General features: G+C 32.4%; 1 protein-coding gene across 2 annotated transcripts in view; it reads right to left on the reverse strand.

Annotated features, from left to right (window-relative positions):
* The window catches only part of LOC115884042 (chitinase-like protein Idgf4), a 42,977-nt gene extending 29,509 nt beyond the window's left edge, over positions 1–13,468 (reverse strand). Inside the window, exons 1-2 of one of the 2 annotated variants that reach the window (XM_030902486.1) lie at positions 13,285–13,468; positions 12,305–12,316 (exon numbers count right to left, since the gene is read on the reverse strand). In XM_030902486.1, coding sequence (XP_030758346.1) covers positions 12,305–12,316; positions 13,285–13,420 — 148 coding nt within the window. In that variant the 5' untranslated portion in view covers positions 13,421–13,468. The remainder of the gene's footprint in view (positions 1–12,304; positions 12,317–13,284) is intronic. The other variant, XM_030902487.1, reaches the window with a different exon arrangement.
* Between the last annotated feature and the right edge of the window lie 6,173 nt (positions 13,469–19,641).

Here is a 19,641-nt window from a genome sequence, read left to right on the forward strand (position 1 = left end):
TTTCTACGAAAATAATCAATAACCCAGACTTGTACGAGTTTAGATTATTTATGAACTACTTTAAATAATTTGCACTTTATTCCTATTTATTATTATTTGATTTTATTTATTATTCGAATAAATAAACATAAGTTGTTGTTCATTAACCGAGGTTACATCATTTGACAACTAATCCATATTGAAATTCAGGACAATACCACTTTACATATGAGGTCAGCAAGAAAAATAGCAACAATATACCAATGTAAACAAGGCGATATTTTCAACCAATTTGATTATTGTGTTCTTATTGTGGCGCTTTTTTCGCAACTTTAAGTCTAGACTTTAGAAAATTTCCATAATTTTTAGCTTTCTATTAAATAATAATAAAAGATATAATAAATAAAACACAGGATCAATTCAAATGATAGATTTAATTTTAATTTTATCTTTTGAGAGTAAAAATGAATTAATAAATTAATTTTGCAAAGAAAACAATACCCTGTGTGATTGGTTACAGATTTTTAATTTTTGCATAATTCAAAAAAAAATAATAAATAAAAATAAAAATAAAATTATAATTCAAAAATAAAAATAAATTTGCAAAAAATTAAAAATATAAAGCAAATACTATACATTCGCCATTTACTAAAAGCTTTGTAGGTGACTATGCAGGGTGTTTCGAAAAACATGTGCTATCTCTCGTAGGGAGATTCTTCATGTAAAAATTAGATTTTTTTATATCAACATAGGTCCGATTCTGCTTTGTTTAGTAGTTACAGGGAGTTAAAGTCGATTTATTATAATTTAAGTGCTTTTAGCGATTCGAATGAAATTTTGTGTAAAAATTGTTATAAGTGCCACATATTTTAATGCTAAAATTGTGTCGACATATTCACCAGGGACGTGCACATAGGTTATCAATGGAATATTTTTCTAAAAAAAAAGAAGTAGGCCACTGACTTTTTTTCTCTTGTTAGCAAAATTATACACGTGTGGCAAAATTTCATTAGCAATAGGAGCTTTTCAATGCGATAAAAAAAGATGGTAAGGCTGCAAAATACACTGCAGTACAACAGAGACGGATAAAGTGTCTTTTCCCTACCATTGTATAGGGGAAGTGATCATAGAAGTGATACGACGAGAGAGTTTCTGCGTGAGGAGGCGGGCCTTTAAGACGCTTGTGTGGGGGCTACCGGCTACTAATAGAATAGAATGGAAAAATAGAAAGACGAAGGACAGTGTTGCCATTCTGTTAAATCAAAATTATGTTGGCATATCCTAAATCCCGAATCTTCTAATCCCAATATCTTGCCTACTTAATGAAATATTAAATAAAGTACAAAACAATTTTAAGAATGTTTTCTCTAGGCACATAACAACTTCTTTCTAAAACAAAAAGTAACATGCAGAACTTTGAAATCATTTCTAAAATAGCAAGTGCAATTCTATGAAATGGCAATACTGTACGATCTTCCTTCCAGTCGCCCCACACCGACCGGTCGGTCGGCGGCGGCGACAAAGGAAGAAGGCCGAAAAAACTTTATAAAGGAGTAGCCGAACAGGGTTGCCAGGTTTATTAGATTATAATTCCATACGAGAACAAAATTCTCGGTAGATCTTCAACAAAAATCAAAAGTACAGAAACAAAATAAAATATAATATGTAAGTCCAAAATTAGCATTCCTATGTGTCGTAATACTAGATCACTCAAATAAAATACAAATGTAGTAAATACAACAAGAATTAGAAATAGGTAGGTATATTATATTCAGTGCGAGATTCTGAATCATACGTTATACTCGCCTGGGGTAGTTTTGTTTTAAGGTTCGACATTTCGTGGTTTAGAGGTTTGGTAATTTCAAGGCCACGCTTTTGATTAGAAAAATTTGAGGTTTGGATATGAGAATGGGATGGGACAGTGATTTCCCCAGTATGGTCTTGGGAGATAAGCTATAAGGCTCGCGTGGGCAGGGGCACGTCCCTGCGTGACATTAAGGAAGTGGCAGGTAAACGGTGGTTAAATATAGCACAAAACAGGGAGTCATGGAAAAGGATTGGAGAGACCTATATCCAGGAGTGGATGAATCCGGGTTGAGGTAGAGGTATATTATTTAATATTAAAAAAATATATATTGAATTAAACAATATTAATTTATTAATAAAAACTATAACAAGTAGGGATAGCAGTCACTTTTTACCTTTGTACAAATTTTGATCAGTGATATCTAAACTTAATTTCATTTCAATGCGAAAGCTGTAGCAACTCTCAACTCTTTTTTCATATTAATATATTTCTTGACAGGAAAAGCACTAAAATATTTATCCGTATTCAGTTTGTTTCTTAACTTAGATTTTGTTTTTTGTTTATATTTTTTTTGGGGAAAATATGGGTTTAACTTTAGTAGATGATTGAAACAAAATCTTTTCAAGAGATATCAACTTCTTCTGGCATATCGCCAATACCGCGCCTAATAAAGAGTAATAAGGATTTGTAGGAATATATTTGTCACTCTGCAACTAGACAGAACGATGACCTATGATTACTAAATAAAATTTAATAAACAATAATAAAGTCAGATTAGACTAAAGACGCAGTTGAACATATCGTTAGATTTTTGTTTAAATCGGTAGATCGGTAGCTTACAGACGAAACCGGTAGACCTGGCAACTCTGTGATGGTCTGAGATGATGGCGTTTTGCGGAGGCGATAAAGGGCAGGTGGATGGGTATCATGGGTGGATGGGAGGCAGCGGAATTTCCAAAATTTGTTATCTTATTGGAGTTTGTCTAACTCGACAGTCGTAGTGGAAGTGGAAACGGGGAAGTTGTTGTCCATCTCTGTTTAAGCTTCGACTTTTTATAGGCGTTTCATTCCAATGCATGTAATTCCTATGCCTAGATATCCTATTACCGGACCTGTATAGGCCGTTTAATGCAGGCTAAAAGATGTCTCTTGACATTTTGTCGATTTCGGTGTCCTTGATGAGATAAACGCAATTTTATTAATTTACCCTAATCCAAGTTACCTTTAAAAATTTTTAATGTCATTAAAAGTGTATAATTACTTTTATCTAAAAGAGATTGAATATTCAATTTTGAAGATTTTAATCTCTTCTTGATATTTATCAAGATACGACTTTTCATCGGCATTAAACGGCCTACACAATTTTGTTAACAAGAGAAAAAAGTCAGTGGTGCACATGTATAGAAAACTATTCCAGTGATAACCCATATGCACGTCCCTAGTGAATACATTGGTAGTTAATATTATATTTCTGACTACTACTAACTGCTACTAACCAACAATTTGTTTTGTGTGGTTTGTGGTCTGTTTTAGTTTAAATGTTTTGTTCATTATTCATGTTGGGGATATATTTTTAAATTAATGTAAATCGTTAACTCAGAATATGTATTTCTTTTGCATAATCAAAATTGTCACTCTAAATTTTACATAACCAAATCGCCACTCTAAATCGCTGTCTTTTTTAGACAGTTGTCACTTGTCATTACTCAATTCATTATTCGAATTTTCAGAATGTTGTTAACAAAAGTTTCATCTTAAAATAAAATTTTAATCAATCTCAGTTGTTTATCTCCATCATTTACCGGATTAATAATACAGAAATTACAGTTCAATTAAAAACAATTAATTATTTATAGTGATTTACAGTAATTTTATTAAATTATACGAATATTCTCCTTGATTATTGGTTTGAAATAAATATGACAGTGTCCTCCAATGAAAATGCAAGTTACTAACTCTAAATTCTAATTCTGAGCTGGCAAATGAGCTAGATACTTTATAGTCTAAGAGCTTGCTACATAAAAAACCTTATCATCGTTACATGGCTAATTTTTTGTGTGAAGTATCCTTTTGTGTAGCCATTATGAAATAAAGTCCGTCTGCTGGATCTGTGTCTATGAAAGGAATGCGGACAAAAAACATTTAAATAAATAGCAATATATTTTATACGTCGACTTGACGAGTACGTCACCACAAATCGCTCCGCCCACTCATTTTATTGGCTACGTGCAAATTTGTCGAATTTTTATTGATGGGACGCGTCGTCTAATTTTTTACGAAAAACATCGAGAGAATATCTTTTCCCCTCTCACGGATACCCCGTAGCTATAGAACGGACAGATGTACTATAGTCATGTCTGCCAGCGCGATCCCGGGGCTTAAAGCGGGGGCGGCCAATCGAAAAAATGTGAAATTTTGACACCAAAAAGATACATGAGTTATAATTGCGAAAATAGCTTTTATTTATTATTAAGAAACATGGAAAATTGCACTGGCTTTTTAAAATAATTAACAATAAACATAACATTCCACCAACCGACATGCATGTATGCGATGATTTTCTTTTGTCAAAATTCTATGCCTCTTTCGCGTTGTCTGTCGGCATTTCAGCCACGAGAAAAATGTCTGTCAACAATTTTACACGTTTCCTCATAATAAATAAAAGCTATGTGGCAATTACAACTCGTGTACCATATAATATTTTTAGTGTCAAAATTTCACCCTTTCGATTGGCCGCCTCCGCTTTAAGCCCCGGGATCGCGCTGGCAGACATGACTATTTCACAATGACTACACAAAAGGATACTTCACACAAAAAATTAGCAGCCTACAGGGGGCAGTTATAAATATACCAGTGCAGTTGACGCGCTAAAATTCAAAATAAATTCTTAGTTATAAATCGTTTGTAAATAGTTCTATAAGTCTTTTATCGTTATTGTTTTTGTTAATTAGTGTTAAATAAATAGTGTTTAAATAAATTGTGACTTTCTATCCACACGGAACCAAAAAAACGTAACAATAGTGATTTTCTTAGCCGCGTATGGCACAGATCCAAAGAGTAGACAGATCGTTACCCAGGGCTGGAACTCTGTAACTAAATAACGATCGGTAGCGATGAAGAATACTGACCTTGGCCGTACAAACTAAACGGCAAGCGACAGTATTCTTTATCGCTACCGATCGCGATTTTGTTACAGAGTTCCATCCCAGTATTGCCACAAGCTTATTTTTCATCGGGGTAGATTATCACGAGATAGCGGGGTTAAATTGTTTTACAAAAGGGTAGACCCACCCTGAATGGGGTCGCTGTGGCAACACTGCCGTTATCACTTTTCCTCTCGCATGTCACGGCCGTCTCGCGGCTGTCATTCAAGGTCGAGTGTCACAACCTTGAATTACCCTCAACGCGCGTAAAGAAGTTTCATTTCAAAAATATAGGGAGGAACTATTGAAGCTTTAAACTTATAAATATAAATTATACAAATTAACATGAGAATAAGCAAAAAATTACGAAACCGTAATAAACTTGAACAGATGAATTAAAGGCGCAAATTAGGCCGGTTTGCGTGTAAAAAATTAGACAAAGTGAAGGAAACCATTAGCTTTTATACCTTGTTAGTCATTGTTTGTTTATTTTTAGTTGGTAATCATATGATCCCATCCTACGTCTCGTTAATTTAATTATTTAAGCCGTTTAGTGCAAATTATTCAAGTTTCTAATTTTCAGTATTCTACACGATGCCAAAAACGAAAGATAAGAGGATTACTAGGCAAAGGAAAAAACAATTTTGTACATCAACAAAACTTTTAGAAGGATAAATTTAAAATGAATATAAATTGGAAATATACCTTAAGCAACATTTCAATTTGGGGATATTGTATGTATATTATGCATATTTCGGTTCTTCCACATACTTGGTATTTCGACTCAAATTGTCGTTATGAATCGCATGTTGCAATTTCAAATAAATCATATTCGAAAATGTCGACATAAAAAAGTTGACATTTGAAATGACATTTTGAATAGAATGACTTTGACTACTAAATAGAATGACTTTGATTTAATCGAATAAAGTAAAAAAATACCGATGGTGTCATTTAAAAATCAAAAGTTGTAGTCATTTCCGGTGAAATAGGAAGTGACCAGAAACAATTGAATACGTCAATTTTTTTTATGTCATATACTAACATACCAAATCTCGATTTTTTATCTGAAAAAATAAAAAAGTTATAGGGGTGAGCCACTTTTGAGACGCACCCGGTATAAACTACTCAAAACAATTATCGCATATTTAAAAAAAATAATTTGAAAAACAAGACACCCTGAATCACGTTTTTAAATAGTTTGAATACTGAAAGGGAATATTCGAAACAATAACCCAACTACGCAATGCAATAAAATAATGGGACAATCGGCTCCATAAGAATGTAGAGTTTGCGCTTTTCCAACTTAATAGTCGGCCGACTGAAAAAACTCAGAAGAGACACGGTTCATTTAGAAATATGTAAGAATTACTTTTTATCAAATATACGATAATTGTTTTGAGTAGTGTATTTTCTCTTTACAGTTTTTCAAATAAGTCCAAAATAATCGAGTTAATTTGACTTTGAAAATTAATTAAAAAAAAATATTTTTTTGCTTAAATTTTGAGAACCACTGGATCTTTTCTGGCGTTTCGTTCTCCTAAATTTAATCTACTATTATATTTATATAAAACAAAGTACAAGAAGCAAAAATTGTGTGTTTATTTATATAAACCCTACCAAGCCTTCAGCTCCATCTACGGTAACGTAGATGAAGCAAGCATATTATATTTATGTTGCCATATTATCAAGATACATATTACGATTTCTAACTATAAAAAATAACAAAATTCTCAATTTTTTTTTCTCGAAAATCAACCTTATAGACTTGTTTCTGGTTGTTATTTCAACATAACACTCACCCTGTATATTACAGCTAAATAAATGTTAGTGCTAACAATAAATAAAACAATATCAAGATAACCAGTTTTTTAAATACTTATTCTAATCTTATTATGTATTTTTTGGTTTATTTTGAAATTATTATTTTATAAAATTATAAACATATATTTCCAGAAATTGTTTATTAAGTAATATTGTGGTAATTTGTAAATTATTATCACATATTATCATATGTTGTTTACTGATGACCAATTGGGACCTTTGAATAAGTTCTTTGAACCAATTCTTGTATAATAAAAAGTTTGTTATTTATGAGACAATTACTGATAAATATTTTATTAGCAAAATAAAGTATGTTGTTATGACATTAAAATTGTATGATCTGGCTTGCCATAAACTTCTTAATAATATATATATATATATCACTCTATATTTATTTTCACTATTTACTTCAATATTAATTTAAAAGTTTTTATTAAAAGTTCATATTTATTAGTAGGCCATGATTGATAATAAAAGAAATTAAAGAATTATTAAAAGTATATACCGGAGCGTCTCAAAAGTGGCTCACCCCCTATAACTTTTTTATTTTTTCAGTTAAAAAAAACGAGATTTGGTATGTTAGTATATGACATAAATTAGGATTGATTGACGTATTCAATTGTTTTCAGTCACTTCCTGTTTCACCGGAAATGACTACAACTTTTGATTTTTAAATGGCACCCTTGGTATTTTTTTAATTTATTTGATAGAAAATAACACTCTGAATAGAATGTCATATGTCAACTTTTGACATTTTCGCATATTGTTTATTTGAAATTATAACATGCGGTTCGTCACAAAAATTTGACTCGAAATACCAAGTGTGTGGTATTAAATTATTCGCAAAATAATCCTTTTTCTAAATATGATAATGAGCCACCCTCATTCCATTTGAAAAAAATGAGATATGATTAAAACGATTTATTACGATTTGGGCATCTTTTAACCGCCCAGGACAAGACACTAAAACATTAGACGATCAAATCTATTTTTCCAAGGTTAGGAAAAGGTTTTCCTTTTCTAGTTGCAAAAGTGAAAACAATAAATTCTTATGGAGCCAATCGGCCCAATATTTGATTACATTGCGTAGGTTTAGGCTATGCGCTGACAGGCAATTTTTAGTCAGCTGACTATAATATAGTTGTATGTTGTATATTTGTAACCAATATATCCTTATGGAGCCGCGCTCACATGCAATCAAATAGTCGGTTGAACGACTTCATAAGTATGTATTGTTTTCACTTTTGCAACTAAGTCGGCCGATTAAAAATTACAGGTCAGCGCGTAGGCTTATTGTATCGAATTTCCCCTTCACAGTATCCATACTACACACACCGGAAAAATTTAGGGATATCATTTTATTAAAGTTAAAAATAAATGTTTTGAATAAACAACCACATATTTGTAGGCCGATTCTTTCTACTTCGATTGAAACGAAGTGGTCACACTAGTTATTTCTAAATTTGGGATATTTGTAGAAGTGTTTGTGCATTTTTTGTCAAATGTATAAAAAGCACCTAGCATCAATTGTTCGAATTTAACCTGTACTGGTTGTTTTTATGATAACTGGCCAGAATTCATTCAAATAACTCTGTTTAGTATTAAACGACATTATGGAGCGTAGACATCTTAACAGAGACGAAATGCTAAGGGCCAAGGGTATGCTCGAACCTGGAATGCGCCAAATCGACGTAGCTAGAGTATTAAATACAACGCAAAGTGTAATATCGCGATTAAGTGCACGCTACCGTGAAAGTGGTGATGTTGCTGAAAGGCACACAGGGCGAAACCGCATTACTACCCCTCAGCAAGATCATTTTTTACAATTAAATGCTCGACGCCGACCGACTCTTACAGCACCAGAGCTTAGTTTAATTCTCCAGGAAACACATAATGTAACCGTTAGTCCTGACACTGTTCGCAATAGATTAAGAGAGGTCAACTTAAGAAGCAGACGCCCCTGGAGAGCTCAACCCTTAACGAGAGGAAATCGAGAGGTACGATATTTGTGGGCTCAAGATCATGTTCAGTGGTCGAATGAACAATGGGCCAATGTTCTCTTCACGGATGAGTCACGCTTTGGAATTCATCCGGATTCGAGAAAGCTTAGGGTATGGAGAGAACCGGGAAATCTTATTCGGTTGGATCATGTTCAGGAAGTGCACCCTTATCAGTTATGGTCTGGGGAGGAGTCCAGTTAGGCCGAAAACCGATCTCGTTTTTCTTGAAAGGTTTCTAACAGGAATCACATATCTTGATTTAATTCTTGAGCCTGTCGTGTTACCATATACCAATGATTTTGGGAGAAACTTCATTCTCATGCATGACAATGCACGGCCTCATACAGCCAGAGTGGTAAGTGAGTTTATCAATGCTCATCAATTAAACATCTTACCCTGGCCGGCACAATCTCCTGACCTCAACCCCATCGAGCACGTATAGGACGCGGTCCAAAAAAGAATTTTGAGAATGGGTATGCCTCGTGAAACTCGTAGGGATCTGGTTCGGGCCGTGAATGCAGCGTGGCAGGCTGTACCTCAAGAAGAGATCGACAACCTGATCAGGAGCATGGAGAGACGATGTAGGGCTGTAATGAACAGTAGAGGAGGGCTGTAATGAACAGTAAGTAAAAATGGTTTTATCTTTTAGTATTGAAAATACTTCTAGCCTCGTTTATATGGGACCCATCTTTGAAAAAACGACATGCTGAGCCGCATGGGTTCGATAACCTGCCTGTCAACACGTCGATAGTTTAGCCGGCGTTATAGGAATATGGAATAGGGCAAGGTCGTCCGAAGGCCGAAATAAGGTAGAGGTCGTAAATAAAATGATCCATAGTGTTAAAATATGCTTCGAAGTGTTAAAAGTGTTGAAAATTGATTAAAATCTGTTAGGTTTAAGATATTGGTGTGTACTTTTTGAGTTTTAAGTCAAGTATGTAGGTGAGAGAATTATTTGATTTATTCGATTGTATAAGCCGTGAAGCTAATAGGGTGTGTATTATATTTCATGAATATTTCATTTTATTTTTTTCGTAACTGTGAGTCTTGTAAGCTCGCACTCTATTCGTAAACAATAAGGTATTATCCTTAGTATGGTACTTACGCTTAATTTTATATGTATGTATATGTATAATTTTGTATTCTCTGTTTAATGTATTTGTAAACAATTTTTTTATATATTTCTTAATTATCATATTATTTAACAGTATCAAAAGTAATGTTGCCTCCCATTTTTATACAGGGCGGTAAAGTTTTCAGGAAATCAGTTTGTTTTATAATAACACTGATACTATTTTAAATATCTTTATAAAATTTAGTACACGTCTTCCATGTATCAAGATGTATTTTTTCATATAAAAACAGTTCTGTAATTTTTATTTCAGTTGCGTCCTTACGGGATTGGGTTAGTTAATTAAATTTGATTTCTTGATTTTCTTAAGAGTTTAATAGCGAAGTGCTTTAGACTCTAAATCGATACATATGATAATATTCTTTTTTCTCCGAAATTATGGAATTGTCTAGTTGTAAAATTTATTGATTTCAGTATACTTTAGTTGTTATTAATATAAGTTAAAAAGACGCTAATTTCTTTATTGCATTTTTGAATTGATTAGCAATTTCTTTGATTTTATCCAGTGTGTAAGCCACCAATGCACATATCATATTTTGCACCCATACCTCATATTTGTATTTTACCACATTTTAAATTTATATGTATGCATGTATGTTATTCTTGATTGTAATATAATATTTGCTAAACTTTCTATCATGTTTTATGTATTTGTATATCATTTTTTATATCTCCCGTAATTTCTACATTATTTTACAGTCGACATCAACTGTTGCCTCTGCACTTTGACGTAATATACGTATAAGTATTTGTTAAAACAATACTCGCCTATTTCATAAACATAATTACTTGAAAAAAAGATACCTATTTGGCTTATTTAGGTATATCCACTAATTTACTTGCACTTCGAAGTAAAATTCATTTTCGAAATACAAGACGTTTTTGAAAATGAAAATGTCTAAGTACCTCTCGTATCCCAACGATCTCATAACTTATCGAAAAGGTAAAAACTAATGATCGTGTAAATTTTGAACCTATTGAATTATGCTAGAATTGCTTTTTCCTTGTAAATTATTACCACTACTTAATTATTTTGTTTTATTTCATTATCTCTTGGATGGTCTATTTAATCATTATGAATTTGTTGTTCTCCTTTGTGGCTTTATAAAAATAATATTTTTACGTATTTTTACTTTTAAATTATAATTGACAACGACAAATCATAGCCTATGCTAGTCTTTGCAGTATAACTTAATTCAAAATTGGTCGCAAATTTCCTTAATTAACCTAGCATAAGTCGTAATACAGATTATATCAGTGTAGGAGTAATCAGATCGGAAGTCATAAGTTGAATCGGATATAAAATGCAAATATAATATATGAATATAAAATCCAATAGTTCACGTGATGACTCGAATCAAGTGGTCTGTGGTACCTTTTTAAAAATGCCGGATAAGCGAAACGGTTCATCGTTCATTAACTGAATGTTCGTTAAAAAAAATCTTAAATACTACAGAAGATGAAAAAAAAGCTAGAAAACTTAAATTAAACGTCGAACGTTGTCGAGCCTATAGAAATCGCAAGAAATTGCTAAAGTTTTATCAGTAACTACAATCGGTACTTCTTCGACCTTGGAAGATTTTGAAGGACCATCAGAGACAAAAGGAAATATAAATCAGGAAGGTAAGTAATAATACCTAATATGAATATGGTTAATAAATATTATCGTGACTTACCACTGGTGTATGTACGGATATGGAAAACGTCTCGGAGAGCCAAGATAATAAAAAATGATTTTCATAAGAAATAAGAAGTTTCTTATTCACAGCATTTCAAAAATATTTTGACAGGCCTCTGGACAGGCACACATGTCAAAGATATTAAAATTGAGGGACTTAGAATCCTAATCCGGCGTCCGTTTGTCGTTCATCGTTCCGTCAAACCTGGTCAAACCAGTAAAATTGAAATATTATCTGTCATTTTTGAAATAAACCAATAAAACTGGTTAAAAACAACAAGAGACGACGCATGACGGATTTATATTTAAACCCATCCATAGCTAACTTAAAAAATATTGGAAACTTTTTTTAGTAAAATAAATAGGTTGGTATGGCATGTCATCTGCTTTTCTTGTCATCGTCTGTCTTACCTGAGAAAAAAAAACAGAGTATACATCGATAATCTAATCAAACTGGTAGTTTCGACCTTTAAACCGATATTAATTATTATTACGTTTACTTTCTTATTTTTCAGAATTAATATTAAAAAATTATAGGTACCTACCGTTAAAATCTGAAATTTTGTTTCAGATTTATATTTAATTAATAAAGTCCAATGCAAAAAACAACATAATGAAACCATCATCACTAAGTGTCAAGATTTTATATTTATGGTTATTACTTTAGAAAAATAATAAAAACTTTTTACATTAATTTTTATTAATGTAATTTATTTTTGCTGCTTACCGCCACGACCTTACATTGCATGGTTTCTGTAACCAAGAAATAAATATCACAGTTCAGTAGTAAACATTATAAGGGTGACCGTAAAGTATCGAATAAGTTCATTTAAAATTAAGGGGTGTGTAAAAAAAAGTTTTTTTCTTCGACAACCGCCGACTTGTATCTGGTATTTTCAATACGCCTATGATGGTTGCGCATGTTGCAAAATCTGTGAATTTTTTTTTAATTCACAGTTTAGAATAAAAAAAAATGTGTGTATTTTTTTGAGTTCAATAAAAATCAAGGTAAATTTGAAAAATTCGGTAAATTTCGCATTTTTATTTGCAATACGTCCTGTAAACTATTTGTTTATTTTAATTTTATTATATCAGAAATGCAAATAATAAAATTACTGACGATGGCTAGATAAAATTGTAATATCCCTAGACTTTTCCGGTGTGTGTATTTAAACTTGTAAGTCAGGGTGCAGCCACACTATCCTAAAAACGGCGTATCGACGTAACGGCGTAACGACCTTGAATCGATTTCCAGTAATTCTATTGGCTGAAATTTTTGACAGATGAATTTGACAGATAAAATTTCTGACAGATGAATGTTTTAGCCAATAGAATTACTGGAAATCTATTCAAGGTCATTACGCCGTTACGCCGATACGCCGTTTTTAGGATAGTGTGGCTGCACCCTCAGGGAATTTAAAGTGTCTTGTTTTTCAAATTAATATTTTTTTTAGAAAATATGCGATAATTGTTTTGAGTAGTATATTTTGCAGTGTTGCAATTCTATTTCTTATTTAGTGAATTTTTTTAAAGCTTTGTTTAAAACGTTTCTATTAAAATAATAAAATGAACAATATGGCTGAATAGCCGAAACCGGTAACAAATAAAGATTTTTTGATAGTGGTCACTGGTTTAACATTACTATTGGTATTACATTAAATTTTGAAAAATAATACTATTAATTATTGACAATAAAATCATAATATAAGCCATTCATTTACCTTCTCTTAAATGGGATTTGGTCTCATAATTGCAAAAGACCACTTTGCTATTGGGTAGGGGTAACGGCGGTGGTGAGATGGCACCCAGCGCTGCCGAAATCGCGACGGACAAAAACACCGACGCGAGCGGTATCATTTTCGGACGAATTCTGAATCAACAATGAACGGTCAACAAACAAAACCAATTCTTGTTATGTGGAGACGCTGCCACGGGCAACATAAAGGAGATCGCACACGTAAAGCTACATTCGAAATCAATTCGCTGGCCAAGTGGCAATTCGACATTAAAGTCGGCACGAAATTAACCATTCACAACAAATTTCAAGTCGAATTTTGCGCACGCGTGTTTAAACGTCTCCTCACATTTTTTTAGGTCAGTTGTTTGTTTTTATTTTGGAAGAGCATATGGAAGAGGCAAAATCCGGAACAGTTGTTAATTAAGTTTTCCAAGTTTTTATGTTTAGAAAAATGGAAACAAGAACGTCATTTAGTGATGATTTTTTTCTAAAATGTGTCTCAACTATGGGATTGCTTAAGCGAACTTCTAGTAAAAGATTTTCGTAGCACCCAAAACTTTTTCTCGCCATTAATATGGGTCGGACGCCCCATTTTTTAGATTTTGGTAAACCCCTTGGTTTACGATCAAGCGAATTATTGAGCTGCAACAATAATTGCCGTTTTTTTAACAGCAAAGCCACAAGTCCTGATAAAATAGGAATAGCGTCCACTTCACTCATTTTTCTTTTAATAATAAATATTTACTTTCCACAGGAAAATGGCTTGTAACAACAACACAAACAAAATAATTATTAAAATTTAAATGTCAAAATTGTCATAATTGTCAAACGAAAATTCCGTGCTGAAGTGGAAGTTTGCAGCTTGCAAGCTTTCAATCCAACTTCAACTTGCACTCTGGCGTCGAATTTTGTTGTGAATGATTACACTGAAGTACATATGATAAGCTTGCGTGCCAAAGTACCACTCGGCCAGCGAATTGATTGCGAATGTAGCTTGACGCATTGTTTGATTATATAGAATCGTAATAATTTCTGAATAGTTTCCGGTTTTGTTTTTGTTAAGACGCTTCTTAGAGTCGTTTTACTTCTCTTTTACTTCCCTTTTTCTTTAAGAGATGCGAGACCTTGTCGCTGGTGGGGAAGCTCCTAGTCCGGTGCCAGGGGGAAACCCCTCTGGCATTTTGGCTGGGTCTAGGGAGCATGTCGCTCTCTTGTCCCCTTTCATTCAATTCTTGTATAATATATTACCATTTTTCTAGTATTTATTCATTCTTTAGTATATTATACCTAAGTATATTTTCTTTCATCTTAAGGGTCGTTTAGACTCTCAGTTAAAATATCGATTTGCTGGAAAACTGACTACACTACCCTTAAAATTATTATATTAACAATAATATTTTCATGATAATAACTGTTATTCTCATGAAATTCATCTTTTTTTGTTGTTAGTACAGGAATTTGATATGTTGATTATTCATGTTGGTTTGTAATAACAAGCAAATGGTTAGAATATATTTGAATGAAAATGAATACACCTATTAAGACAAAAATTGAGATTATGTACCAGGTTATTACATACATATTCCAAATTTAGTCGATCAACTTAATTAAAATGAGACTGCACATACAATTAATTTGAAGGTCTATATACCAAGACAGTGAGTTAGTTAAAACCGAATTAACAATAAATAAAACAATAAGGAAAAAAGAAGAATCGCTTTTTACTATACCTTTCTTGAAAATTTTAATTTTAATAGACTTTATATAGTACCGTCTTATAGTGTTATTTTCGTATTGTGTTATGAATTCTAATTAAATAGATAAATAACTTCAATCCTATTACACCATTAAAATGTTTATTGTTTTGAGTGGGCTTAAGGAAATGCATCCATCCTATTCAGAAATGCATTATAACTATACAGGGTGAGTCTTAAATAAGTGCAAATATATTTTGAGGGGTAGTATATTTCGACCCCAGAAACACGATTATTTATGAGGCTTTTTTGCGAAAAAATTCATAATTTGGAATCTTTTGAATAATTTTTTGGATTTTTTTTTAGTTAAAAAACATAACTTCTTGATAATATGGCTACATAGACTAAATTTACAAGAAAGAAAACCCACAAAAGATTCAGTGGTTCTCAAAAATTAAGCAAAAAATCATTTCAAAGTAAAATTACTCGGTTATTTTGGACTTATTTGAAAAACGGTAAAGAGAAAATATGTGTCTTTTATCGAGATCTACCAGCCCTGAAAATACGACCTAAAAGTTTTATTAACAAGTGTGTTTTGACTTTGAAAGTTGAAAAAAGGGGAATCGGGAAAATTGGAAGTCGTTGGGAAAATTGGAAGCAGTTCTGGCGCTGTCCTACCCAAGCAGAAAGCATGGTCTAGACCATAAAGTAACTAAAATAAATTTTATTTTATATTTCTCTATGGTCTAGACTGTCCTAGACAAAAATCTTAATATTTCTTATGATTTCTGTTACGGAACATTTTTATGCACGTCGGCGTCCTCTTCTTTTGTCTGTGTATCTGCTCCCGAGGTCTCTGGCAAGGTCGGGCGCCATTTTAATCTTTGTCGTTTAGATTTGATTGATAGAAGATAGAAGTACAAAGATGTTTTTTGATTTAAAGTTCCTCGCTAACACTTTAATAAAGTATATATCATATTAATTACATGAAGAAAATGATGAAATCGACGTGTCTGCGTGTAGTAAGTATGGGCCATATTATATGTAAAAATAGGTAATATAGATATTAACTGTATTTATACATTTTTAGGTTTAGACCCAAGGATTTTGGGATATGCTTTGCCAAGAATTTTTCCGTATCTCTATTTTAAAGACTGATCGGTGATTTTGAGCAATTGAAAGCAAGTTATACAAGGTAAATTATGATTATTGAAATATTATCTATTATTAGCCTACATTAATTATCTACAAGATGAACATAAATGCGTAATTACATACCACTTAGGTACCTATTATGTATTTTCTTAGCAATAATGCAATAAATCTATGTGTGTAGCCAGGGGTGGATGGGGAAGTTGAAACCGGCCCGGGAAAAACAGACAACCGGCCCAAATCCACAAAAACAAAATGACCATAACGAAAAAACATATTTTATTTATTAATACAAGGTGTCCCAGAAATAAGTGCTAGTATTTTAACTGGTAGTATAGTTGATCCCCAGAAACACGCCTATGAGGTTTTTTTTTTCGCAAAAAAAAAACTTTTCGGAAAAATTCGGAATTTTTTTTAGTTTTTACTTAAAAACAAAGGTTAAAAAACATAATTTCTTGATAATATGGCAACATAGGTAGTAGATTAAATTTAAAAGAAAGAAAATCCAGAAAATATTCAGAAAGGTTCTCAAAATTTGAGCAAAAAATTATTTTTTTTGGAAATTTTCAAAGTAAAATAACTGAGTTATTTTGGACTTATTTGAAAAACCTAAGTGAAAAACGATGTAGAGAAAATATGTTTCTTTTATCGAGATCTACCACTCTTTAAAATACTTGCAGTTATTTCTGGGACAAGCTGTATATAAGTAAGGGTGTTTTTCACTCGTGCGAAAAAGCTCTTTTGCCTCCGGTTTTTAAAAAAAAAAATAAATTGTCTTGGATCAAAATTTTCGTAAAGACCAATATTGGATCGGACATCTGAATTTTTACTACAAAATGGCCCAGTTTTAGAGGGTTCTACTGCTTTATTTCCATTATCGATAACGGTAATTTCATCTTGAATAGGCTACGATTCAAGATGAAATTACCGTTATCGATTTTGTCACGATTTTGAGAAACTTTAAGACTTCCTGATTCATTCAGTTCAGCTGACCCAATCCTCTGTGAAATACATTACTTTTAGCTTTTCGGGTATATACTTTCGCACATTCTACAGAAATTCTCTCTGCTACAGCAGCAGCCTCCTCGTGTACACGTGTTTTTAACTGAAACCGCGGTTGCCATTAAAACTGCAGCATTTTTTAGGTTATTATATAGTTCTTATCACGAAACTTTTTCTCTATACTTTTGTACATTTGGCATCTTGTATGATAATGCCATGACTCAAACGAAAAAATCCTAGGCAATACCTAGGCAGTGGGATATAAATGTGTTCTGATGTAATGTTATGTTACAGTCCATAATAAGAATGTTTGGATTTTCAAGACATATTAATATTTTATTATCTAATCTAGTTTAAACCTTATTTAACTCTTCTCTGGCTGTCTCAGTAATTTTTAGCAAATTCATTTTAGCAACATTTTAAACACCAATTTAGACTTGGCTTTTAGTCCTCAGCAGGGGCGGATACAGGAATTTATTTTAGGGGGGGGCGAAATAAAAAGTCATGTAGAATATCCTATTTGGGGCGCCATTTTTAACCCAAAAGCTTAATATTTAACCCATTTTACAGATTTTAGGTGTTCTCCGTCAACCGCAGAGTTCGTCTCTAATTCGTCTTCCTTCTTACAAAGGGGAGCTCGAAAAATATTGCACCGAGGCCCCCAGTTGTCAATCTACGCTACCGTATTCTTAGTATACATTTAGATCGAGACTATTTAAATTTACCTAATGATAGCATTAGGTAAATTATTCTTTTTTTTTGCTGCCAGTCAGTCATATTTATTAGTTATTAATAAAAGAATATTGGGTAAAACTATACAGGGTGAGTGTTAAATAAGTGCAAATATTTTCGGGGGGGTATATTTCGAGCCCAGGAACACACGTCTATGAGTTTTTTTTGTAAAAAAGATGTTAAAAATGAAGCATTTTCTTTAAATTATCCTGTATATTTTAGAAAACTTTTTAGAACTTCCTGTACACCGCAAATTTTCTCCCACGGTATAGTTTCTTAATCTCTGATATTACGGCACTGAAAGAGATGCAAATACCGAAAAATTGAGGTGGCTTAAATTTAAAAAAAAATCTATTTTTTAAATTTCCAAACTTTAATAACTCGATTGAACATATTTGAAACTCGATAAAGAAAATATATTATTTTTATTTTATTGAGATCTACCAACCCCGAAAATATTTGCACTTATATAATAAACATTTTCAAACCGAACAAACAGCAGATGATTATTAAAATTATAAGTGTCCCAGGGAAAGACATTTTACAATTAGTTATATTACAAATTGGTGTTTATGCTTAAAAGCAACTGACAATTATTCTGATGAAAATTGAATAGTTAGTTATGGAGTCACTAAGGATCTTACGTCACTTTAGTTAGAAGACTAACCAATTCATTTTTGCTAATCCAATATTGTTTGAGCTCTGATCGGGACCGGCCCACCGGCTCATTTTTCCACCGACCCACCGGGAATTTTCCCGTTTTCCCATATGGCCCATCCACCGCTGTGTGCAGCTTATTTTTAAAATACAAATAAGGTATTAGATGTATATGTATCATATTTTTTATTCATTTTATTTTCATTCAAGTCCTGTTTGATTTAATTCACAAAAGTCTTATGTACCTATATTTATGTTTTTTACATAATTTTTTTTATTCCAGGTTTTGTGTGGGTTACTGTTGTCTTTTTCCTGCTTCCAGTTATTTAGTTTTACGCCCGTGACGCTGTGAAAATATTTATTCATCTTCAAATTTCTGTCAATGCACTGTTACTTGATACAGTAGTTTGTGTTTACATCTCTTTAATTGTGTTGATTTGCATATTTACATTGTTCTAAACTCCGAATAAATATTTTTGAGTAATTTTGTTGTATTATTTACTACTAGAAAGAGTAAAAAGTATATTAACCCTCATTTAAACCTCCTGAACAGCCCACCATTAAAAACCGGAAACGGAAATAAATTTAATATTAATTTTAAATTGAAATTGTCATGTCTATGTCATGTCAAATGTCCCAACCGCCATATCAGAAAATTAAGTTACCCAGGCAGCCACACTGTTCCCATAATTTAACATTGACTTGACACTTCTTGTATTTACTATTTTATGGATGGGACTACCCGTTCATCATACCAGGCACCCTCTACTGTCTGTGGCCATGTTTCACTTGCTAAGGGTGCTGGGGGAGGAAATCGGTCTAATAATAAACTATTTTACATTATTAGAAAATAAGTTCTTTACGCAAGAACCTAATCTACAAATTGTTTCGTTTGACGATGTTTATAGCGTCAATATTTTATATGAAATTTTCTCACTACATTTCGGGCAACCAGGATCGGGCAAGATGAATCATGATTCCTTTTGCCCGAATTATATTCTTATTCTTAATTTTTTTGTGTTTTTGACTGTTCAATTTAGTTAATTATTTTTACTACTAAATTTAGTTAAAATTGATCAATATCGGCTTTTGATTTACTCGCA

This window comes from Sitophilus oryzae, unplaced genomic scaffold (assembly GCF_002938485.1).
Source record: "Sitophilus oryzae breed Bouriz unplaced genomic scaffold, Soryzae_2.0 scaffold_2008_pilon_pilon, whole genome shotgun sequence".
NCBI lineage: Eukaryota > Metazoa > Arthropoda > Insecta > Coleoptera > Curculionidae > Sitophilus > Sitophilus oryzae.